The sequence below is a fragment of the Perognathus longimembris genome, chromosome 2 (assembly GCF_023159225.1).
Source record: "Perognathus longimembris pacificus isolate PPM17 chromosome 2, ASM2315922v1, whole genome shotgun sequence".
Classification (NCBI taxonomy): domain Eukaryota; kingdom Metazoa; phylum Chordata; class Mammalia; order Rodentia; family Heteromyidae; genus Perognathus; species Perognathus longimembris.
This window is the reverse complement of record NC_063162.1, coordinates 51179390-51204345: the sequence shown is the minus strand read 5'-3', so window position 1 is coordinate 51204345 and position 24956 is coordinate 51179390. Positions and strand designations below refer to the sequence as shown.

Genomic DNA, 24956 nt, shown 5'->3' with positions numbered 1-24956 from the left:
ACAGGAACACTGGGGACCATGCCTTCTGCCTGGGTCTTCACTAGTACAGATTGATCGCACCTCCAGACACCATCCTAGTGATACGGAGTCACCTTGAAGAGAGCTGGGTTCAAGAAAAGATCTCCATGTCGGTTGCAAAGCCTGGTGTGAAAGAGGAGAACAGAACTCACACCCTCACTGGACCCACCACTCAAGCACACACACACACACACACACACGTGTGTGTGTCATCCAGCCTTTATAAAAAGGTGACCTTGTTCAGAAGAGAAAGTGTAAGGCTACACTGTGTACAATTCTCTTTGCCCCTCCCTCCTTTCCTCCTATCTTCTCTCCCTCCTTCTTTTCTCTTTTCTTTCCTCTCTCTTTCTCTCTCTCTTTCACATACTCTCTCTCCCTCCCTCTCTCTCTCTCTCTCTCTCTCTCTCTCTCTCTCTCTCTCACACACACACACACACACACACACACACACACTCCCACTGCTACCCTATTATTGCCTTGGACATCCAGTCCCCTATCTTGTGAAAGGAAGATGAATTTAGGTCAAGCCCGGAGTGCCTGTTTGCTTGCTGAGAGATGCATATCACCTCTAAGTGATTTTTTTTCCAATACCATTTATGTGGCTTGTATTTATTTCCTTTAATCTTTTAAGTGCTGTTTAGTCTCTGTGTGATTTGCTGTGGTTACTCATTTCTGATAAGATGCGATATCTTCACAGCCACCCAGTCCCTGCCTGGAGCCCTCTGTGATGGGTCTGGTCACAGCCTGAGCCCCCTCCGGGCTGGGCAGGGTGGGGGGAGCAGGTGGTGAAGGGAAGGAGCTGTGAGCCTTGGCGGAAGCTTTCGTACCTCTAGCTTTCCTGCTATCCATCTTATTTCACACCAAATTCTTATTCCCTTTCCCTGGGCCCACTAGTATGAGGCAATCCCAGATTGACAGTAGAAGCAGGGTGTATAAAAAGCGCTCTCCTCTCCTCTGAGACAAGTGTGGACTGTGGTTGGAGTATTACGATCCCTTCAGGACCGTGGATCATAACCTACTAAATGTATTTAAGGTTTTCAAGGAAGTAACATATAATGCATGCTATGGGATGGGCCATTCTGGGTAATACTAAATAGTTGGGATGATTCTTTTCTCCTGTTATCTAAAGATTCCTGTGCTATTAATCTGTATATCTCAAGTGTCTTCTGATGTTGCTTTTGCTATACTGTTAATGTTTCTCTTCTTAGATTGAAGGTGACCTCCTACATTCTGAGTTTCAGGGCTGTTTCCTCCTAGTCTCTGTGGCAGTGGCAGTCGACCTACCCTAAGAATCTAAGGATCCGATTTTTCCTTCTTGACATTACAGCATTAGCCTGGATCATGGGGGCTGGGAAGAGCAGGGCTAGAATTTTGCAGCTGAGGCCCTTGGGTGACAGGTTGTGGGGTGGGGGTGGGGGGTATGCGTGTGCATCTTGCTAATTATCAAGCAGCGCTCTTAAAAAGAAGCATGGTGCCAGCGTCTACAGCTACAAAGCTTGTTAGTAGGTGTCTTGGGGCAAAGCAGTAGTGTGCTGCGTTGTGAGTGAAGCTTCCTATTGCTTAGCAGTCTGTGTGGTTTCCAATCTCTTCTGCTGGCCCCTCATCACTTCATCAGAGATTCCATTCAATGGTAGGTGCGCCCTGCATCCCACTACTCTCCTGTCCTGGCTGGTCCTCCGGTCTTAGCAAGCTGATCAGCCCCACATGCCTCCTCACTGGGTGCTGGGAAGATGAGAGCTGGGCTGGGGATTCTTGAGCCCACCCGTGCCAATGTTCTGAGTCCTGACACTGGAACATTGGTTCTTAAGGCCTAGAATCCTTCGCCTCTCTTCAGAGCTCTTTCTGTGGTGTTAAGGGGTTAGGAAGCTAGGAAGCTGGACCCTTAGGAGAAGCAGCAGGTGATTTCCAACACAACCTTACTTCTGATATTGGTTATGAGAAGACGCCTTCGATTAACCCAGCAAAGCAAAGTTACCAAAACGAACTCTGAAGAGTAACCATCGACCGTGTCACACACACACATGTTTATTTTTTGTATGCAGACAAATCCTGGTTTCTTTTTTCTTTGTTGTTGTTTCTGTCATTTTCTTTCTTAGTTCAGGGCATTTACAAACTGTTGTAGTCTGTTTCAAGTGCATGCTCAAGTGCTAGAGCCGTAAAGATGTGTTTTGCTTCAACTCTTTTGAGCCGGCCTCCTTTCACTAATGCATTTGGTCTTTGTCACTGGGGTCCTAAAAGACAGCCCTGAATTCCTAGTGAGTGACTGAGCCTTGAGTGTGTGACTATGCTATCTTGCCTGTATTTCAGTCTACCCTCAAACTGTTCATAATCTCATGAGCTACCTATATTTCCAGTTGAAGACGAGCAGCCATCAACACTGTCACCCAAAAAAAAACAACGCAACGGGGGCATGAGGAATTCACCCAACACCTCTCCGAAGCTGATGAGGTAAGCAAGGTTCCTCCTCCACACACATGGTGTGTCCCCTCTCCTCCTTCTTCTCCCTTGGACTGGCCCCCTCCCCAGCCTGCCTAGGCCCCAGATTCTCCTCCTTCACCGGCAATCATGGGGGAGGGGAGCAAGATCGTTCTATGGCTTCTTAAAGGCTGGAGTATTTATTCTGTCAGCTTGTCAGCACTTAATGATAGAGCTGAAAAAATTCTGTCATGAAAAACAGTTTGAAAAGCTGTTTGAAAAATACATAGGCTTTAAAGTCTTAGCTGTCACCATGTCCTGTCTGTGTGTAGTTTCTAAACAGCAGTGGCACTAATGACGCTGGGAACCAATCAGAGCAACTCTGTGGTTAGTTTGCCTGCGGCAAGTCTCTTTCTGCTGGAGTCCCTCGGAGGACTGTTTTCTGTACTTAAGGCCATATGTGAGATGTATCATCACAATCAAAAATGAACCTGAAGATTACCTTCCTTTTATCCTGTCGATTGAAATCAAATTTCTGCTAATTGATTTTGACTGAAGAAAAAAAGTCTAATAATCTGTGGACTTGCCAACGTAAAGTTCAAAAGTAATCTAGTTGTGCTCAGAGTAAAAGCAATATTAATTATGAAATTAATTATGAATTCCTTCCTTCCTTCTTTCCTTCCTTCCTTCCTTCCTTCCTTCCTTCCTTCCTTCCTTCCTTCCTTCCTTCCTTCCTTCTTTCCTTCCTTCCTTCCCTTCCTTTCCTTCTCCTCTTCTCTCTCTTTCCTTCTCTCTGCCTTCCTTCCTTCCTTTCTAAATGGAAGAAGTCTAGACATAGAACTTATCCTCTAGAGATACTAAGTGAAACTAACTTTCCACAGAGTTCTACCAGTTCCTTTTCTTGGCCTATTCGTCTCTCATCTCCCCTTTGTGTAATTCATCTGCCAATGCCAATACTTTGTTCTCCTGACCTCCAAGTCCTCTAATATCTGCATAATCCAAGGGTGATTGCAGATTTGCACTGCTTCCCCAATGGGTCCTTGCCATGGGGACGCCAGCCACCTTGACAGGACTTTTCTTTTTTCCAAGAGGGACCATTGCCATTGGCCCTTATTCCTCTTCTGGTTATTGAGATGCAGTAATGTTGCTCTCCATTCTTCTTGGTCACATTTCAATCTCCTTAGCCCTCCAATCTGCCCATTTGCCCAGGACCTAGTGCCCGAGCTGTCTTTCTTCAGCCGTGGTACACTTGCCTTCCTTCCTTCCTTCCTTCCTTCCTTCCTTCCTTCCTTCCTTCCTTCCTTCCTTCCTTCCCTCCATCCTTTCCCCCCTCCCTCCCTCCCTCCCTCTTTTTTTCTTCCTTCCTTCCTTCCTTCCTTCCTTCCTTCCTTCCTTCCTTCCTTCCTTCCTCCCTCCCTCCCTCCCTCCCTCCCTCCCTCCCTCCCTCCCTCCCTCCCTCCCTCCCTCCCTCTTTCTTTCTTTCTTTCTTTCTTTCTTTCTTTCTTTCTTTCTTTCTTTCTTTCTTTCTTTCTTTCTTCCTTTCTTTCTTTCTTTTTTTTTTTTTTTGCCAGTCCTGGGGCTTGGACTCAGGGCCTGAACACTGTCCCTGGCTTCTTCCCGCTCAAGGCTAGCACTCTGCCACTTGAGCCACAGCGCCGCTTCTGGCCGTTTTCTGTATGTGTGGTGCTGGGGAATCGAACCTAGGGCCTCGTGTATCCGAGGCAGGCACTCTTGCCACTAGGCTATATCCCCAGCCCTCTTTCTTTCTTTTTGTCCATCCTGGGGCTTGAACTCAGGGCCTGGGTGCTGTCCCTGAGCTTCATTTAGCTCAGAGCTAGCACTCTACCACTTGAGCCACAGCGCCACTTCCAGCTTTTTCTGTTTATGTGATACTGTGGAATGGAACCCAGGGTTTCATGCATGCTAGGCAAGCACTCTACCACTGAGCCACATTCCCAGCCTTCGCGTTTCTTGATGGCAGTTTCACTAGCACCATCTCCTTTGCCTTTATGACCATCTCCGCTGAAGAGTTCTCTTCTGTCCCCCAGCTCAGCCATGCTGGAATATGGCTGATTTACATGCTTGTTTACAGTTTATAAGGGGGAATAAAATACTCCCAACTGCCAAGCTGCTCGTTTTTTATGACACTGGCTGTCACCCTAGCCTTGCCTTCCTATTTACTCACCTTGAAGTAATCGACTTATCTAATGCTAATAGTTTTCTCCATTTAAGGGAGGGAAAAAGAGAGAGAGGGAACACCCATTACACTTCTTTTGCCTAAATTTAGAGGAGCAAATAAATAAATAAAGAGAAGCCTGGAAAAATCTGAACCCTTTGGAGCCCAATTCTCTGTCCCTGTTTGCTATGTAAAGTATGGCTCATTGCTTTGATCTTGAGCAATAATAATTCTAAGGAGTTATACTGTTTTCATATGCTTCAAAGCTGTGTCAAAGTTTTGCAGCTTAAGGGTACTTCTTTATTCTGTTGGCTCTTGGGTACCAAGATGACAGGTCTCCTGTATGAGGTGGAGGCCTTTTTAAGTCGTAGCCTTCAGCAAAACATCAAATTACCAAATCCAGGGTAACATACTTCTACACAAATGCCTTTCCTGTAGATATATTATACCATATATATTAAATACTTTAGTGTTACACGCTCCATTTTATGTGCAATAGAAAGTGATGGTTTGAGGTAGCCTGGGGTGGGGGGAAGGACTCTTTTTTTTTCCACAAGCAGAAAAAGCTAGTGTATACCATATCAAGTATGGTTTTTACAGGACTTTCTGCCCGAAGGCCTTTGTAAATAAGTAATGATCAACAGATTGGCTGTGGGTTTTTGAAAAGCATGCCTATGTCAGTTTGCATGATGGGGGAGAATTTTCAAAGTGGATCTTGCTTTCATTGCCTGCCGGATAGGGGCTGTGGGAGACAGTCATCCCAGGCCAGAGCTGTCTGCTTCATCGTACATCAGAATTGCTAAACGGGGGTCAGGTGTGAGCTAAACCTGCCAAGCTACAGAACTCGGGGCTTCAAATATTGGTGCCTGTGGGATGCTACTGCCACCGTGGCGATATTCACCGGGAGTTTTCATACCACCTGCCCACAATGCTCTCTGTCGAGGCTCAGCTGGATTGGGCCAGGAAGTGTTAGACACTCCCCCAGACCCAGACTTCCTATCTCCTAGGCACTTCACATCCTCTGACTGAGGTCAGAGGAGCAAGGATAGGGTCTCTGCTGAGCTGAGCCCTGCCTATTCGGTAACTTCTGTAACTTCTAACCTCTACATGAAGGCCCTATCTGGAGGGCCTTTGGGTGTGCTTTGGAATATCCAGGACCAGCCGTGAGCCTGGGGAAACTATTTTTGTTAGATTCCTCTTGTTGATTGGCAGAAAACAGAGGGGTATGCTCAGCTTCTTCTGGCTTTCTCATTTGCCCCTATCCCCACCCCTTTCTACTCTTCAAAAGGCAGGGGGCCTCTGAGGTCCTATTCCTTATGAGCTAAAAAAATCCATAAAGGAAGCTAATGGCTTATTTGAGGTGGGTTTTTTGACATGACTTTGCAGCTCACTGTTGGAGCAGAAATCAATCACCCCGAGTGTGGGCAGGTTTTAGTGGCCTATGGACAGTGATAGGAACAGCCCCAAGAGAAACCCCAAAGCCCAGAATGGGCCAAGATGGGCTCTAATTTACCACCATAGCTTCTGCAAATAAAACAGACTTGGCTGTGAGGGTTCCTTCTAATCATCTGCCAGCAGGAAATGCCATGGGGACTTTTCACTAATGGGTCCTTGTCTCCCTGTTGTTCCAGTACCAGGCTTGGCTTGGTGTTTTAGTGTCACTTAATTCTCTGCACCATCATTAGGTGAACAGCCTTGCTTTGTGTCTGTATGGGGAAGTAGTGTTGTTTCATCATCCCCGACAGAAAAACAACTCTCCCAGGCAGAGCCACATGGTAAGAGTCTGTGTGCCAGACCATGTCATAACCATTGGCTCCCGCCCACTGAGGAGCAAGCTGTGCCTGTCCCAGGCTCCTGACTCCATGCACGCATCTATTATGTCCCTTTGTTGGTGGTCACATAATATGAAATCATTGCCTGAGTTTCTTTTAGCTTTCTACCCAAATCACCAAGCCCTTGTCGCCCTCACCCAGGCTTCCCTCTTTTGTAGATTGGCACCTTGCAAGGACTGCCTTTCCATAGTTGCAGAAAGCTCTGGAGAGAAATAACTTATTCTCTAAATAGTAATGGAAAGGGCTCTTAATTTGGTGTTTTGCAGATCCTTTTCTATGAATACCCTCTGGAAAGTCTCTCTAGGAAAGACACACACACACACACACACACACACACACACACACACACACACACACACAAAACAAGTATATTGAGCTGGGCACTGGTAGCTCATGCCTGTCTTAGCTATTTAGGGAGGCTGGGACCTAAAGATCACTGTTCAAAGCCAGCCAGAGCAGGAAAGTTTGTGAAACTCTTATCTTCAGTTAACCACCAAAAAGCCAGAAGTAGAGGTGTGTCTCAAGTGGCACAGAGCCAACTGGAGTGGTAGAGGCTGGGGAACAGCTATGGGGCTCTGAGATCAAGCCCCAGTCCACTGAAAATTACGCCGCCTACACTTACAACAGATTCATAGGTTTTTGAAATTCCCACTTCTGAATTGCATGTCCAACTTCAAGCAGTTTTATCAGCAGGTGCATTTTAGGTGGTGAGAATATTTCTCTAGAGGATAGGGGACATACAGTACATACTGTGTGCCCTTGCCTAGGGCCCCAAAAGTCTGTCTACCTCAGCTGCATGTTTCAATTCAATTTTCTTCCTTTTAAAATTAAATTAAGGTGTGTGTGTGTGTGTGTGTGTGTGTGTGTGTGTGTGTGTGTGTGTTTAATTTTATTTATTGCCAGTCCTGGGACTTGAACTCTGAGCCTGGGTACTGTTCTGAGCTTTTGTGCTCAAGGATAGCACTCTCCTACTTGAGCCACAGCTCCACTTCTGGCTTTCTGTGGTTAACTGGAGATAAGAGTCTTACAGACTTTCATGACTAGGCTGGCTTTGAACCTTGATCCTCAGATCACAGCCTTCTGAGTAGCTAGTATTACAGGTGTGATCCATCGACAACAGCTGAATTTTTTAATCATTATTTTTAAGCAGTTGTACAAAGGGGTTTCAATTTAATGTAACAATGTATGAGTACAGTGCATCAAATTTCCAGCTAGAAAAAAATTATTGGGAGCCTGCCAGTTTTCAGGGGGTTGTGGAAGGTCTTGAAGGATTTAAAGTAAGATGGAATGGAAGAGATCCTTGTCTTTAAAATGCTGACAGTTTAATGTTGGAGACAGGGAAAACACACACACAGCAGAACAGCGTTAGAATAGCTTAAGAATTCTATCAGCAGGGGATATGAGAACAGTACCTGACACTAATTTTTGAAGGAGGTCTCATTTTCTCTAGCCCAGAGGAAAATCTGTGTCTAATACTAGTATGTGCTCTTCCTCATGGTTTACTCTAACCCCTATTTAACAGATGAGGAAACTGAAGCATGGGCAAGGACAAGCATATCTTGTAATCTGGACTAGGAAGGTGAAGAAAATAGCAGAAGCTCTCCAATGACAATAAATGTCTTAGTAGGCTACAGCAAGGGGTGTTTTGTGTGACATCACTGGAGTTGAAAATTTGGGAGATTTTTATCTGGCTTCCAGTCATGGAGGATCTTGCCTTTGGAAGGCTATGAGGAACACATGCATGTTTGGGAGGAAGTGATGATCCAAACTGATCATTAATAGTGACATAAGGATGGGTTTACAATCCTCCATTAGGGCCTTTCTGAGACCCATCAGCACAGAAGTGAGAGGGAGAGGGCCCTCCCAGCCCCAGCCTCTGCCCAGGTCCTTTGGGCACCACAGAACTCAGGGTTTGCAATAGGGGACTATGGGACAGTCCAGGCTAGACATTTTTCCCATGAAGGATGCATAGCATTTCTGACATCAGTTCTGAGATTTGCAATAAGGTAAAAAAGCATAGACCACGAGAACTGATGTAGGATGTGTCAGGCAGACAATTTACACAAAGAGATAACTCTCAGCTGGGCCAAGCCAGGATAATTGACGATACCCCAAACAGAGAAATTGAACACTTTGAGGAGAGTTTTATGTCATGAGACCCAGGAAATATTAGACCTTCCTTTCCTGAATGGGAGGGCAGATATGATTTGAGGAGAACAGATTACCCTCTCGGGCATTGACTGATCATTAGGTGGAGTACGCGCATCTGCCTGTTAAGTCTCATTCCCTCTCTTTTGACTCATACCTTTCACGGGGACTTTCTGTTAAGGCTTCCCACATCAGAGCCTGCCAGGGTGACAGATCCCACTAATAGAAAATGGCAAAATGGCCTAGAGCCAACTCATGGATAGAATGCCACCCTTACAATTCCTTCCATTGTCAGGAGGAGAAGGAAGTCAGGGACAAGCATAGCTAAGAAAATTCACCTCCTAATGTATAAACTAATAGCAAATGACAGTCCCCTATGGGAGCAGAGAAGAAGGAAATCATGGGTGTCATGATAGCAAAGTTTGGGTGGACTTGACACAGGTCCCTGGACAAGTTCATGCTCAGCAGAGCATAATTAATTATCCTGTCTTCTTGCTTCAGAAGAATTTCATACAGTCTCCTCCAGGACTCAGGACCAACTCAATGTCTTCCCAACATAAAGGTATTCATTTCTGTCCTCTAAGAATGGTGGATGCCTAACGGAAAGAAGTGCATTAGATGGGAACAGGATTTTTTAAAAATTCAAGTAGTCCCAGAGAAGCTACAAAGGGACCTAGGTTTGCTAGGTTTGCTGACTGAAGTTTTGCCATGGCAACTCCATGGATGGCCATCTAGTGAAAGGTGAAGGCAAAGCGCCGGGAAGGCCTGTCTCAGGGGCAGAGACTTCAGGTAGGTACAGTGTTGAGAGACTGGCTAAGGCAGGAATTAGAATTCCAAAGCAGGATCCTTGCAGAGTGATACTAAGCAGTAAACATCCACAACTAACAGGCACACAGAAATGAGGCAGGTCTAGTTGGAGCTGTGTATGGGAACTGAGCATACAAATACGATTCCTTCAGAGAACTCCTGAGTGCTAACCCAATATCTTGTGTCTGAAACTGGCATCTTGTGTCTGAAACTGGCAAAGAACCAGGTATGTGACATGACACTTGAAAGTTGTACTCATGGATGTAAAGACTGGGCATCAGGCTGTCTTCTACAAAACAGAAGAAGAGATAGGAAGAATGAAGGTCAGGGGGATTGTCCTGCACATACAATAACCAGTGTATAATTTGCTTCCTAAATTTGTTGCTTGTCTTATGGGAATTCAGGTCTGTAAGAGAGTCATTAGTGTAGAAGTGTACAAGTGAAGGCTTCCTGTCAAGGCTTGACATAGATCTTTCAAGGTCCAGAGTCACCTAGAGTCAGAAGAGATGACTGGCTCAATATATTCTCGTCCCCAGTCCCTCCATTTGAATCTCAGGGTCAGGATGAGGGTGAGAGGCATCTGAGGGATCTCCTTATGTTCTGTGGTCCCGACACCTGACTGTGTCCTTCTAGAATTGGTTCCTGAACGAAAGCACAGCCTTCCAGTCTGTGTGCTGATGACAGATGCTAGCTTCAAACCCATTTAGATGTTTGCTTTAAGCACAACTTTAGGGCTTGTTTTCAAACTTTAGTGGGCCTTCAGAATGGACTTGGTTATAGAACTATTTGTTGCAGCTCTACAGGTTCCATGGATCTGAATTTGCATCTCTGCCAGGCTTTCAGGGGATGCTGGTCCTGCAGGCCTATGGCCGGTGACATTTTGAGACCTCCCTTCCTATGCATCAGAGCGGCGAGAGAGGCTTGTAGTCACAGGCCTTGCCTCTCACAAGTCTTCAGACACTGCACTGGAACACCGAGTATTTCCTTCATTAGGACTCTGCCTGGACCGCTGTGGCTATCACAGGTGATCCGTCCCTGTTGATTAGTTTGGTCAGTGGCTCCAGGCAAACTCGAGGCAGTCTTGAGTGGCCAGAGACAAATTTTCTTGTTTCCTTATCATGGTGAATACCCTGTGTCCTGACTCAAAAACCGTTTCTGGATGCAAAAGTTAATGCAATAGATAAAAACAAACTGTCGCAAGATAACAAAAGTGAATACAGCTGGCTGCTGGTGGCTCCTGCCTGTAATATTAGCTATACAGGACCTGGAGGAACTCAGTTCAGATCCAACCTGGGTAGACTAATCTGGGAGACTATTACCTTTAATTAACCACTAGCAAGCCAGAAGTGGAGCTGCCAATCAAGGGGCAGAGCACCAGCTTTGAGTGACAAAGCTAAGCAAGAATTCAATTTACTGAGTCCAAGCCTCAGTGTTGGTACACACACACACACACACACACACACACACACACACACACACACACGATTATCACTGGGAACACATACTAAATCTTTATTGAATGATTCAAGAGTATTGAGAGACTGAGATAACTGAACTTTTTTAAAATTTGGTTGTTTATGAGCATCTACTCTACCTTCTACTAGATTCTGATACATAGGGGAAAAAAAGTAGGAGACCTAAGGAAGCTGCCATCTAATGGATGAACCTGGTGTGTACTTTATCACTGAAGAACATCTATCACCTGAGTTGACAGACTTTTGATCCAAACTGTGAGGTCCAAGAAACTCCTTAGCATCTATAACATTGTGTCTGATGTAATAGATGCTCAGTAAATCAGGATTTGCCACTTTGATGAAAGACCTACTGAGGAATAAAGTATTTATCTATATGTTATCAACCTTCTAATTTCTTGGGGTAACCCATGAAGGGTAAGCCCCCACTTGGGAGGATGTTTGCCAAGACAGAAAAAGACTTCTCAGGTAATGAGATCTGACAATCAGGAAGGGTACAATTCAGAAGTCAGTCTAGAAGTTTCTTCTTTCACAACTTGTTACTTGGTGTGTGTGTGTGTGTGTGTGTGTGTGTGTGTGTGTGTGTGTGTGTGTGTGCACATGCACGCGCAGGTGCTGGGGTTTGAATTCAGATCCTAGGTGCTGTCCCTTAGCCTTTTCTCTCAAAGCTGATGCTCAGTCACTTGAGCCACACCTCCATTTATGTCTTTTTGTTGGGTAATGGATGCGTAGAGTCTCATAGACTTTCTTGCTCCAGCCTTCTTTGAGCCAGGATTTTCAAATCTCAGTCTCTTAAGTAGGTAGGATTTCAGACAGGAGCCACTGGCACCTGGATTGCTTATTTGTATTTAAATATAAATTTCTGAAGTCCATGGTTGAACCCAGTGCTCAAAAAAAAAAAGGCACAGATATTTTCTGTATTTGCCTGCAAGGAGAACTGTGCTCTTTAAAATATAATCCTGGCTTCCACACAGCAAGTCTGGTAGAAAAGGGTTTTGTGGTTTAGCTCTAGGCTGTTGTCTTCAAGGCAAGCTTTTTGTGTTTCTGCTGTAGCAGGGCATTTAGTTCACTTCCTGAGATTAATTGATGGCAAGTGTCATTCCTGGCTCTGCAAACCCTCCAAAGAAAGATCTTTTTTCTCTTTTACTTGAAGTCAGGCATGCTTAATTTCAAGCTGGGACTTTGGAGGCATGAGCTGAGATGCAGGGAGCAGGGATATAAAAAATGTAACACAACTGGGGTTTTTCTGTTGTTCTTAAAAAGAAAAAAAAGATGGGCATTCCTAAACCAGTCTTCAGATATTTGGAATGCAACCAAGAATTGCTTAGCATTAATTGACTTCTGAGTCTCTCCTTAGCCCATTATCCTAACAAGGGCTCATGGAGTGATTTTTTTCTACTGAGTATTCACCCAAGCTGTATATGCTGGCGCAGATGATTGTTCTCTCTTTATAGTTCAGTGTTCTTGGACTTAGACTGCAACAGAGAATGTGCAAAAAGGGATGGTGAAGGATGAGGCCCTTCCTCACCAATCTTGTCTCTCTTGTCACATAATATGGTACCTGAATCATGACACACACACACACATACTCTTTCCCATGGATACACACAGAAATGACCTACAAGTATGACTCTAATGACTCAGAATAATGTTTCAGTCATCGTAAGGGTTTAACTCATGGTTGGTGTTCCTCAGAGCATCCACAATCCTAGTTCCCTGTAGCCAAAGGTGCAGTAGTGACCCCGTGTTTTTATGATGGGACTTCTGTACCTTGCTGGACTCTTTCCACCATCACTACAGCTACAAATACATGACTAGATCCCAAGCCAAGTATGGAAAAGGGTAATGCTGATAACAAAGATGCCAATGACCATTCCAATTCCAATATAATAATAAGACCAATACAGAAACAATAATAGTCTATATTTCTTCTAGATGTTCTCACAGGATTCATGTTGCATATGTAATATGTGTGTAACTGTGCAATCCTCAAGCCCACTGATTAATGGTGGTATTAACATTCTCATTTTGTGCAGGGAACAACTGGGCAAGCAATAGGGAAACCCAAGCTTGAAGACAGACATGTTGGTTCCAGAGCCTTTAACCTTATGCGACACTGTCACTTTAGGTTTTTATGGTAAGAGGTAAAGACAGCATTGGGGAAGGCAGGGACATTGGCCCACTCTCTGAAGATGCTGTGTAGTTTTGATATATTTCCATGCATTGCTAAAATGATTACAGAGCACCATCCTCCCTTCCCTGAACAGGCAAGACAGGAAGCTCAAGGAACACCAGGCAGTCAGCTGAGGACTCTGGGGCGTGACATGCCTGCTTTTCTTCAGGGTGGACTACTGTATTAATTTCCTCATCATGTTGTACCAAACAAAAAGCCACAGACTTGGTTCTTAAACAGCCAGGATTTACTTTCTCACAGTTTTGGAGGGTAAATGTCCAAAATCAAGGTCTTTTCAGGGTTACTTACTTCTGGGGCTATTAGGGAGGATCTGCTCTAGGTTCTCTCCTGACTTGTAGATAGCCCTCCCTCCTTCATTCCCTCCTTCTCTTCTTTTCTCACCCCTTCCCTTCTTCCTCCTCCTCTTTTCCCTCCTTCTCCTCTTCTTCCCAGTCTCCTGTCTCCTCTCCCCTCTCCCCTCTCTCCTCTCTAATACTGGGAATTAAACCCAGGAACTCATGCACGCTAAAAGTGCTGTATCACTTTGAACCACACTTCCAACCCTTTTGTTCTTACCTTATTTTTGAGATTGAATGTCTCTAACTTTGCCCAGTCTGGAATTCATGATGTTCCTTCCTGTATCTCTAGAGTATCTTAGATTACAAGTATGTGCCACTATCTCTGTCCTGGCCAGATCAGTGTCTTTGTTCTGACCATCAGATCAGTTTGCTGCTTAAAGAGTCACTTTGAGCCTTTGCAAATGGTGCTCTCCATCATCCTGCAAACTAACCATGTTGGAATGCCTTGCTCAGGGAGCTTCCTCTTATTTCTTCCAATTCCTCTGGGTCTCCCCCTACCACAGCAATATTGATTCGTGTGCATGATGGCACATACTTGGACTTTCTTCTAATTATACAAACCCCAGAATCCTTGATTTAGAAGCAGAAGAGCTTCAGACCACCTGCCTCTTCACTTTCCCTGTAAGGCAAGGATCTGTCAACAACTGAAGCCAAAATAAGCACTAGAAATTACTACAGGATCAGGCATGGTAAACATTATCTTCTCCTGCCCGTAGTAATCACTAATACTTCTTTTCCTGGAGTTGCTTACCCTCTAAACACCCTCCCATACACAAGGATCCAGTGAATTTGGAACAACGCTGGTCTTTAATGGAACGATATATAAATCAATCCTCCATGCTTCTTACCTCCCATCTTTGTCCCCATAACATTTCTTCACCCATTCCCCCTTGGACTTTTACTGCCCCAAAGTGGTCCAGTTGTTCTGAACTCCTTCCAGCTGCTTGGCTCCCAAGGAGAGCTACTGCTTCAAAAGATCGTCTAGGCTCACCCAACATTTGCAGCTAAATCCTTCTCCCATCCCCAGCTATTCTAGAATATCTCAAACGACAGGAAGCCCACTGCCTTGGGAAACAACTCATTTTGATTCTGAAAGACATTTCATTTTTATGATGTGCTTCTGTATTTTTTAAAGCATAATCTTGGTTTTACCAAAATTCGATTCAGCATTGGCCATACTCGAACAGTCGGCATCATCTTCCATTTGGCTGAAGATCTCTGGCATTCCTGGGCCTTAGGTTAGGCCACACCATGGCTTAGGCACTATTTTGTTTTTGATCCTTTTTGATTTGGGCCTTATTTCTCAGAATGGGTCCTAAGAGAGTCACTGGTGGAACAACAGAATGTGTGGAGATTCACTCCCAGATTGCCTGGTTCAGGTCAAATGCTGATTGCTTTATGAAGCCTGCTTTCATGCCCATCAAGGCCAGCCAGGGAACCGCATCGTTCTTGGTGCCTTCCCTACTTAGTCTATGCTATGTATGTTACTTTGCCCTAATATGTACCATGATGGTTTGCATTTTCTGCCTCCTGCGGCCTTGTGCAGCCTCCCTTTGGCTAGACATTCTATCTTAATCATGACTGTATCTTCCTTTCCTGGCTCAGAATAGGAGATTCATGTTTATTGATCGCTTTGCTGATTAAAGAAACCAAAGTTAGCCTTCCAGGTCCTATGGCTGGTCTGAAAAGGAAATATGTGTGTTCAGGGAGATTTTTGATGTGTCTCAGAGTAAATCCTGTGGGAGAAAATCTGGATGATGTATATAGAAATTATCCAAGCCAGCCCAAGAGATTTGAGGAGCGGAAAAAGAATGTAAAATGGAGTGTGCCAGATACTTCCTGCCTACTTCTGGGTGTCCCAGTACAAGTCATGGTTTATAAAACGAGTGTCAAATTACCTGCTTTATCTGGACCTCTACCCCAATTAGTGAAACTCCCCATTCATTGTCTTCCTCTTATGATTGATAGAGATTGATGATCAGGCATTCTCATTTTCTAAGATGAAGGTTAAAGGTCACTGCCACCAAGAAATTCTTCTTTCCCCAAAAGAACCAAACCAAAACACACCTCTTCTCTTCTAGGCATGGATTTTATAAAATGAGCTTTTTGTCAACTAATTCCTGTGTTTTCTTTATGTGGACTTAGTCTTTTAAGCCCTGAATGTACTGGAGATGGATCACAGTCTTTTCTGAGTTCACACTTTCTCTCCAGCCAAGAAACAAGGGCAGGAGGATTTGAACTTGGCTCTTTATTTTCAGAATGAGTTTATTAGACCCTTTTTTTGGGGGGGGGGAGTGGCATAATGTTTTCATCAAGGGCTAGGGAAAATTCATTTGATTCCATTTTTCCAAACCTTTTCTCTGGGAACTGTTTCCATGGAATATATTGTCTATCTATGGAATTATTGAAAAAAATTTTCAAGAACTAAAGGAAAACCCTGAAAATTTGCTTGCTACCCAGTTTGTGACCAGTTCTTTTCAGCAACTGTCCTTTTATTTTAGCCTTCTTGACTCATCTCTCAGTATGTGAGAGGTAACCTGGTGATTCCCAACACCTGAAGATCTCCTAAAAACCTGGTCATGGAGGTGCTACTCTGAGTTAGTTTGTTCTTCTTTTGCAGAATTTTCTCATATGGTATTTGTCATCTCCTGTGGCCTAAAAGCAAATCTGCAGGAAAAGTGTTTTCCTGTCTCCGTGGGGATAAAGAAGACTAGCCAGTCATAGTATATAGATATCCAAGAGCTTAATTATAGGTCTTTGAATAAAATTAAAGACATTATTATATTACTGTCCTACTTTATGCATTCTGGGTAGATTTCCAAGGGGAAAATATTAAAACAAAAATAAAAATTATCCTTCAGTGTCGGAATTAAGACTGTTTTAATGACAGAATCACTTCATCATACATTTATGAATAATGTAGACCTATTTCTTTAAAAAAATCTTGACTTGGCAATATTATTTGGGCTGGTTACCTTCAGCATGAGAATAGTTCAGTCAGGTCTGCCTGGGAACATGTCTTAGTTTTATGTAGTTGGCCTTATAGAAACCAAGAATGGCTTCCCTCCAAACTAGCATGTGTACTTCTATCAGAAATAGGATTATGAATAGAATCATGCATGGTAATGTAGAAGCTTTTTGTTTTTTGTTTTTGTTTTTGCTGGTCCTGGGGCTTGGGCTCTGTCCTTGAGCCTCTGTATTCATAGCTAGGCTAGCGCTCTACCACTTGAGCCACAGCACCACTTCCGGCTTTTTTTGAGTAGTTTATTGGAAGTCTCATGGACTTTCCTGCCCAGGCTGGCTTTGAACTTCAATCCCCAAATCTCAGCCTCCTGAGTAGCTAGGATTATAGATGTGAGCCCTGGTGCCCAGCTGGCTTTTTTTAATGTTATGGAACAGTTACATCTTCCTGATTTTATTGTCATTGCTAATGTAATCCAGGAGGTTCTGCCTACCCACTGGAGGCGAGGCATCTATGAGCCCTCTTGTTTTGCTACCTACAGACAAGGCAAGAGGATGGTGCATAGAGCCCTGAGGATTGGAGACAGGTTTATTAAGATGCATCTGAGCTTGAGGCTCTCATCCACAGGATGCTGCATTGGGAAGGGGGAGAGGCATCATCGGATGCTTAGTGCAAATACAGTTGTCAAGGCGAGGAGTGAGGGTGTTGTTTAGTATTGAAATCATGTATTCCAGATGTGGGCATTTGGTAGTCAATCTGTTCTGAAGTGACATGCTGCTGAATCTTTAAAGGGCTTCAGCCAGAGAGAGCAAAATCTGATTGGGCAAATTGCTAAAATATTTAAAGTGCAGCCTGTTAAAGCTTTTACTGCGAAGAGCATCACGTCAGAAGTTGTAGTCAGAAAGAGTGAGTAATTGGCTTTCCATCCTGATGCCAGTCAGCCAGCATGAGACTCTATTCCTATTCCTTCCTCTTCATTGCCAATGCTAATAGCAACCCTTTGTGCGTGTGTGTGTGTGTGTGTGTGTGTACGTGTGTGCATGTGTGGGCACGCACACACACATGCTGAGGAAATTGGATATCTGGTAAAACTAGAGAATGAGGAGTATAATGGTCTTATAAGGGGAAACTGAAGCCACAAAATGGCACGAGGCCAGGCATGAGGCAAGAGCCAGGCACAAATATTACTGGAAAAAGGTCAAGCAAGTGCCCTTCTAGGTGGATGGTCATGGTTTGGGGCAATTGTCTTTGATGAGGTGGGTGCTGCAAGCAAGGAATGTACATGAGTAGCAGCCAGTTTCTCAGCATCGTTCATCGCCTCTGAGATGTCACTCAGGGGGCACTTTCCATATATAATTTATCACATTTTCCACTCAGCGTTGCCTGTCCTTTTCTCCCCAGGCACGACCCCTTGTTAATTCCTGGCAATGATCAGATTGACAACATGGACTCTAACGTGAAGAAGTATGACTCTACTGGGATGTTTCACTGGTGTGCACCCAAGGAGATTGAGAAAGTCATTCTGGTGAGTGACCAGTGCCATCCACTTCCGCCCTCTGTGATGCTTACTTGGAGTGAGATTTTTCTCAAGTAGATAATGGATGATATCTTCCAGGGTCTCAGTTATTTTTGGTGACTGAAATTCTGCACAGAGACTCAAGCAGCTAAAAGCCTGATCAGAACATGAGCCAAGAGCAGAATTTTCTACCTCTAAATATTTATCAGCTTGTTGCAATAGTGCTACTGTAAAGCATCATGGGAGGAAAGATGTGTATCATTACGCTCCATGTCACTCTAAGGGCATCTTAGATGCCTGTGTCACCTAGTGGCCACATGGCCTTGGGCACTTCTCTCCTCTCTCCTCTCTTGGTAGTATATCCATGGATTGATAATAATAACTATTATTATTGTTGCTTCGGCTCACTCATGTGTAAGAAGATAAAGTGAGAATGGTCCTCACTAATAGGGTTATTAGGGAAATTAAATTCCAGCATATGGCTCCATAGAATTGCCTATACCATTTCCTGTTTTTAATAATAATATTAGCACTATTATCCTTCAGTGCCACCAACTGTTATCCTTCACTGCCATCCTGCAATGTTACCTGCGCTATTGCTTATTCACAGGCATGTCTTTGAATCCTTACAGATACAAACCTCACACATCTGTGGTCCACCTTAGTGGGTGTTGTAGGCAGGCAAGTGCATTTGCTCATGACACTGTAGAACCAGGATCCACGGTGGACAGGATGATGCTCAGATCCCAAGTTCATGGGTGGTACATGAGCCCCCTCAAAGCAGCAGTGTGCCCAGGAGATAACAGTCCATTCTACTCTAGGGTATCCACCCTATTAACAGCTTTAGGTTTCAATGCTTGCATTGGCTTTCCTAGAGGTTATTGTCTTGCTCGTCCATGAAAAATGGCTGAATAATTGGGAAAGTCAAATGGAAATGTTCTTTCTTCCTTCTGCCTCTAATCCTCAGATGGCCAGGGACCTCCTCCTGTGTCAGCTAGGAAAATCCTATCATTTCTGAGGTCCTGGCCACCTTCCCTAACAAGGGCTTTCCAGGTCCCCAGAATGGCTTTGTATGCTAATCCGCTAGATATTTTTCCACCATGTTTTATTGAGTGTATGTTTTCTCAGCATAATTATCAAGGAGCATTTAACACCAGTGAAGTATCTGACTGGAGGCTGTCTCCAAGTCAGGAAAGCTACAGACAAAAGTCTAGGAAGTGAAAATTCTTGGCAAACTGTCATTGTGCTACTTACCAGGAGTGAGAATGTTCTAAGCACTGAACTTTTTTTTTTTTCTGTGAGTTTCTTTCTTTTGTCCTGGCCACACATTGACCTTATTGGTCTGAATTCTTGACGTTCCCCTCTTGTGGTGCTGAATGCTGAGTGCTACATCTGGGAGCCAGCGTTTTAATAGTTTGCCCAGACTTTCCTGAGCAATGTCATTGACTGGAAAGAAAGACTGCAGAGAGACAAGTTCTTCTGAAAATGAGATCGTTTTAGAAAATATTTGGTGCAAGCCTACTATGTATTAGGCACTCTTGTTCCAGAGGAATAATACCTACAGCTTGTAGTCTACAGAGCACTTCTTAGGCAAGTGAGCACACAAGAATATTTCAGATGTTAATGAAGGGCTATGAGGGAAAGAAAGCAGGGTCTTGGATTAGAAAAGGACAGGGAGGCGCTGTGTAGACAGGGTGATCTACCAAGGCTCCTCTGTAACAGCACTGGAGTAGTGGAGAATGACGTGAAAAATCAGCATTGTGAATTGGTGTTGACCCATTGGGTGCAGGACGTTATGGCTTTTGGAATTACAATATAGAAGAGATCATCCCAATCTTGAGGCAACGATGGAATATAGAAATGTAGCCATAGAATAACCTACTAAGACTGAAGAGCTGTGGGGCACAGAGTGCTATTCAGACATCAGGGAGATGTACTGGTGTGTGTTTAATATAAATAGGTGTTGTCAGAAGGGCCTTACAGCTATGAAGTCCCAGCTTAGGGCAGGCCTTGAAGGACAGATGCCCAGAGAACATGTGAGTCATTTTTCTAATGTGTCTTAAACTTGGAAGAATTACTCTCCCAGGGCTGAGAAATGTGGATTTTTTTTAAAGTTGTTTGGAGGATATTGTCATGGAACATTTGAGAATTTGGTATTTTGATCCCAGCTTGAAGTTTCTAGGGTCAACATCTGGATCTGGGACGCTCTAGTCACTGGTGCCTATCCAATCCTGGATTCTAGATTTCTGTCTTCCATTCTGGACCCATTCCTGTTCCCTCTGGCTTAGGGAGGACAGCCAACCTCCCAGGTGATCAGGCCAATTAAAAATCATTAGGATTCCCCATCCCAGAACACCATAGATTGGTTGACTCTCTGCTTGTGATACCATGCGCTGTCAATGTCCATGCAGCCCAGGTAACCAACTCCAGTCCTTCTCCATGAGTCACAGGAGATGTGAGCTCCCCACAGGGTCTTCTTTGGTCACAGTTTATAAAGCATTTCTTACAGCCCATGTCTCAGGTTCCCTTGCACTGTTACAGAGAGAAACCAATAATGGTGACAGCCTCTGCTTTATTCTAACGATCAGGGAATGAATGCTTGCTTCCTCCTCTCCTTGGAGGTTACTATAATAACCCTGACATCGTTGTGAATTGCAATATTGGCATTTAAACAATCAATACACTGGTCAATGCTAGGGATTAAATCAAGCAGAGTTTGATATGTGCAGTGGACATTAATATGCCTCCCCCAAAGCATTGTTAGCCACATGGGGCCAGCCAGGCATGCAGCGGGTATACAGAGAGGACTGCAGGCACTACAGGAAGCACTGGGTTAGAAGAGGCAGAGAAAAGACCGCAGCTAGCTTTCTTGCATTGTACTCTTCACTGGCCCTATGTGCCAAACAGACATGGTGGACAAGCATTTCTACTTCCTAGGAAACTGAAGACTTCCACATTGAAGTTTTTGTCTCCTTTGTGGATATAGATCTGGAGTGGGGGGAAGAGTTTGTTTCTCTTTCTGATTTGTCTTTAAACGTTTCAGTGATATTGTTGGAGGGTTCTTTCTTTTATGTGGTAAGCACCTCCAGGAATGACCCTGGAAACCCCAGGACAGCATTGGACAGGAGTCAACAATCCTTTCCTGTAAATAAATGATTTAGATCTCAAGGGCCATATGTTCTGTGCAACTTGCATGAAGGCAGCCATAGAAAGTACTTACATGTATGAACTGGGCTGTGTTCCAATGAAACTTTATTGGAAGTTAAATTTCATATCATGGTTGCCTATGATGACATGTTCGGTTTGGATTTATTTCAACCATATTGAAGTTCAGTAGCTATACAGGCTCAATGGTCACACAAACTGCAATAGAGTGGACCAGACAAAGTCTGCAAGCTATGGTAGCCAGCTCCTCACTTTGGATATCACATTCTATCCTCTATGCCATCATGAACTATAATACTTCACCAAGAATTCTAAACCTAAAGACTCAGATTCCTTAAGCTGAGACCTGCAAGGCATCCAACCAATTTAGAAAAGAGCCTGGAAAAGCATCTCATTTTAATCAACAATATCATGGAAACAAAGACTTCCTTTACTAACTTGCAAGAACGATTGCTTTCTTCTCACTTTCTTCCTGATGATCATTGTGAAATATCTTTTGTTCACATAGATGTATGACATACCTTTCTTCAATCTCTTGCCAGAGAAGGTAGTGATGGATTAATACATGTTTGCCTGTATTTGTTGTATAAATACAATTTCTACATATATACTCAAATATATAGAGCACCTTGATATAACGAAATAGCTGCATAAGGAAAATGCAGTACTATAATGAAATACCAGAGGCAGCTAACTTATAAAGAGCAAAGTCTAGCTCCCTGTTTTAGAGATTCAAAGTCCAAAACTGGGCTCCTTGTTTGTTTGGTCTCTGGTGAGAGGAATGGAGGATATCATATCTTAGCAGGAGCATACAGGAGAAACAAAACAATCATATTTGGAACAAGGGCAGAGGCTAAGCATAACCAGGGTTTCTCCTTTGGTGTTTTTTACTGATCCTCTTGCAAACTCAAGGGTTGTGAACTACAAAAGACATGACACCTAAGCTGTCTCACAATGATCTAAGTACCTTCCATTAGGTCCCACTCCCAAAGTTTCACTATATAATAGTGCATCCTGAGTACCAAGCCTTCAATTACCATGGCTTCTTGGGGGATATTCAGACAACAACCAAGCCAAAGCACTATTCTATAACAAGCACTCAACCAGTAATTGCTTGACTCTTTGCACCAATGATGTTTTCTGTCCTTACACAAATGCCATAAGGTCTTTTTGCCAATGCTCCTGCCTTTTTTCCCTCATTTCAGACTCGAAGCGAAGCAGCCATGACTGTCCTGAGTGGCCACGTGGTGGTCTGCATCTTTGGGGATGTCAGCTCCGCCCTGATTGGCCTGCGGAACCTGGTGATGCCACTCAGGGCCAGCAACTTCCACTACCACGAGCTCAAGCACATTGTGTTTGTGGGCTCTATCGAGTACCTCAAGCGGGAATGGGAGACGCTTCACAACTTCCCTAAAGTGTCCATATTGCCTGTAAGTCCAAGATCACATTATTGATGCTTTTTCTCTTATTTTTACTCACAAAAGGAAATAAAAATCCCAGATGGATGTAATCGTTGAAGCTTTGATCACGTCTCTGCTTCTTCATCTGGGTTTGGGCCTGAGGACGCAGTCCTTCTCTGGCGCACTGTCTAGGAAAATCCAAACCCTAGGAGACCTTATTAAAAGGGAATGTGAAGCCCAGCGCAGTCTCTCATCAGGCCTGGAGTTGAGCTGGTATCACATCTATTAACCATGTCAGCATCTAAACTCTCTCTTGCCTACACAAAGCATTGTGTTTCCACATTGTGAGGCTTACACAAGGAGTTTACATGTAGAAGTGTTGGTGGCATTTTACATAAGACACTGTTAATGCTTTCATTCTGAGCCACCTTCTGCTTTTGCCAAATAAATGTAAGTAACAGGGTTCTTTATTTCTGCTGTACATAAAGCTAGCCTTCTCTGTGGGCCACCCCAATCCATTTGCTTAAAAGTCCAGCAATGTTTCCATGGCTCCATATATGTGTGTGTATGCATGTAAGTGTGCAAGTCTACATGCATACACACACACACACACACACAAATGCCTGTCATATTCTTGATCATGAATACTAAGACCTCCATCTATAAAGAAGAATTCGGAATCCTCACAATTTAGTGTGAGTGCATTGGATACATTATTTAGGAGTCAGATAACTACTTTCTAACCATATTCAATGTTTACTTTTGTAAAGCTGTGGAGTATTATGGTTTTCAACACTTGACATGGTGGCTCACCAATTAATAGCAGCAATTCTTTTCTTCAGACATTTTCCTTGTAAATTTATACCTCCTGATATGGAATAAGGTGGAATTCTCTATCTGTGGAGAGGCCCATCTTTTCCTCTACTTGTAAAATCAAAAGACATTATTTCTGTTATGAACTTCCAGAACTTTAGGGATGAAAAAATTAATCTAAGTAATATTATGCATTTAAAAACATGTAAGCCTCCATCTGCCAACAGTACACTTAAGTTACCCCCATTTGCCTCATAGAACCGGCCCAGTAGGTCCTCAATAAATATTTAAAGGAATAAAACATCTCAGATAAATCTCTTTGTGATGCAGGGATGGAAACCAAATGTGTAAGTGAATGCATGTAGTTAAAGAGAGTCACTGAAAGACAAACGAATGTCTCACATTGACATTTACTGTTTATAGTTTGCTAATTTCAGAGGAAAATGGTAGATTTTATTTAATATTACATTTGCTGTTCCAAGTAATTCCTTGACCTCCAAAATTATCTTTGTCAATAGTTGTTTGATGGTGTGTGTGTGTGTGTGTGTGTGTGTGTGTGTGTGTGTGTGTGTGTGTGTGTGTGTTTTCTGTAGGTCCCTGTATACATTTGCCCACCTACCTCCATGGCCATTAATAAGATCTTATATTTACAGATCTTTTACAAACCCTCTAAAATTTATCACATTCAAACACAACAGATTTGTACAAAATGGGTCTTGGCCTTTTTCTTTTCATATTTCTTTATTTAAACAGAATGAGTGCTGGTGGCTCATGTCTGTAACCCAAGCTACTCAGGGGGCTGAGATCTGAGGATTCCGATTCCAAACCAGCCCAGAAAGGTTCCCATGAGATGCTTATTGCCAATTATCCACTCAAAACACTAGAACAGGAGCTGTGACTCAAAGTCGTAGATCACTAGTTTTGAGCAAAAGAATTCAGGGACAGCACCTAGGCTCTGAGTTCAAGCCCTACAATTGATAAAAAAAAAAAATTAAACAGTACCCCGTGTATAGCTCCAGTCCAGAGGGACAAGAAAGCTTTTTGTGTGTATCATTTTTTGTTGTTTGAAATCATATATCTCTAGCTGTACAGGGATTGTTATATCACAGTTGTGCAGGATTCTCTACAAGATGAAAATGAAAAGAATATGGATGAAGGCAACTGAGGTTTATGCACTGACAATCCAATGCAGGAAACTGACCAGACTTATTTTATACCAAGAAAGCATAGAAAATGACATTCTTTTCCTTTTCCCAGTAGTTGCTACATCAGCACCTGGCCACAGTAACTTCTCAGCACCCCTATCACTAGATGCCATTCAGCCATGGCACTAGCTTGAAGCAATAATTGGGGGAATAGACCTGGAATAGAATCATGACTGCCACTGAGTCATAAAGGAAGGTTAACGGGCTCCATATTGTCTGTCTTCCCACTTCTTCAAGTCATTTCTTCAAGAAAGCTGAGAAAGGAAGACAACAGAGATACATGAAGCACTTAAGAAGTCCTGGGTTTGTGTAGCCTGTATATTGAATACAACTAGGGTCAGCAGTCAGGCAAGGGGACACTAATTTCAGGCTGGAGACTATACCCAAGGAGGACGGGGGCTAGATGAGAGTCCCAAAGTGGTGTCGCATGGTTCTGGGGAGCTCTGCCATGGATGGCCTCATTGGTTAAGCTGGACCCTGCCTGAGGACACAGAG

The 24956-nt window shown here is 43.6% G+C and overlaps 1 protein-coding gene across 9 annotated transcripts in view; it reads left to right on the top strand.

The window, feature by feature from the left end:
• The window catches only part of Kcnma1 (potassium calcium-activated channel subfamily M alpha 1), a 692132-nt gene that overhangs the window by 605300 nt on the left and 61876 nt on the right, over window positions 1–24956 (top strand). For all 9 annotated transcript variants that reach the window (XM_048339123.1, XM_048339120.1, XM_048339122.1 and 6 more), the window contains 3 exons: window positions 2373–2466; window positions 17764–17887; window positions 22249–22473. In XM_048339123.1, coding sequence (XP_048195080.1) covers window positions 2373–2466; window positions 17764–17887; window positions 22249–22473 — 443 coding nt within the window. The remainder of the gene's footprint in view (window positions 1–2372; window positions 2467–17763; window positions 17888–22248; window positions 22474–24956) is intronic.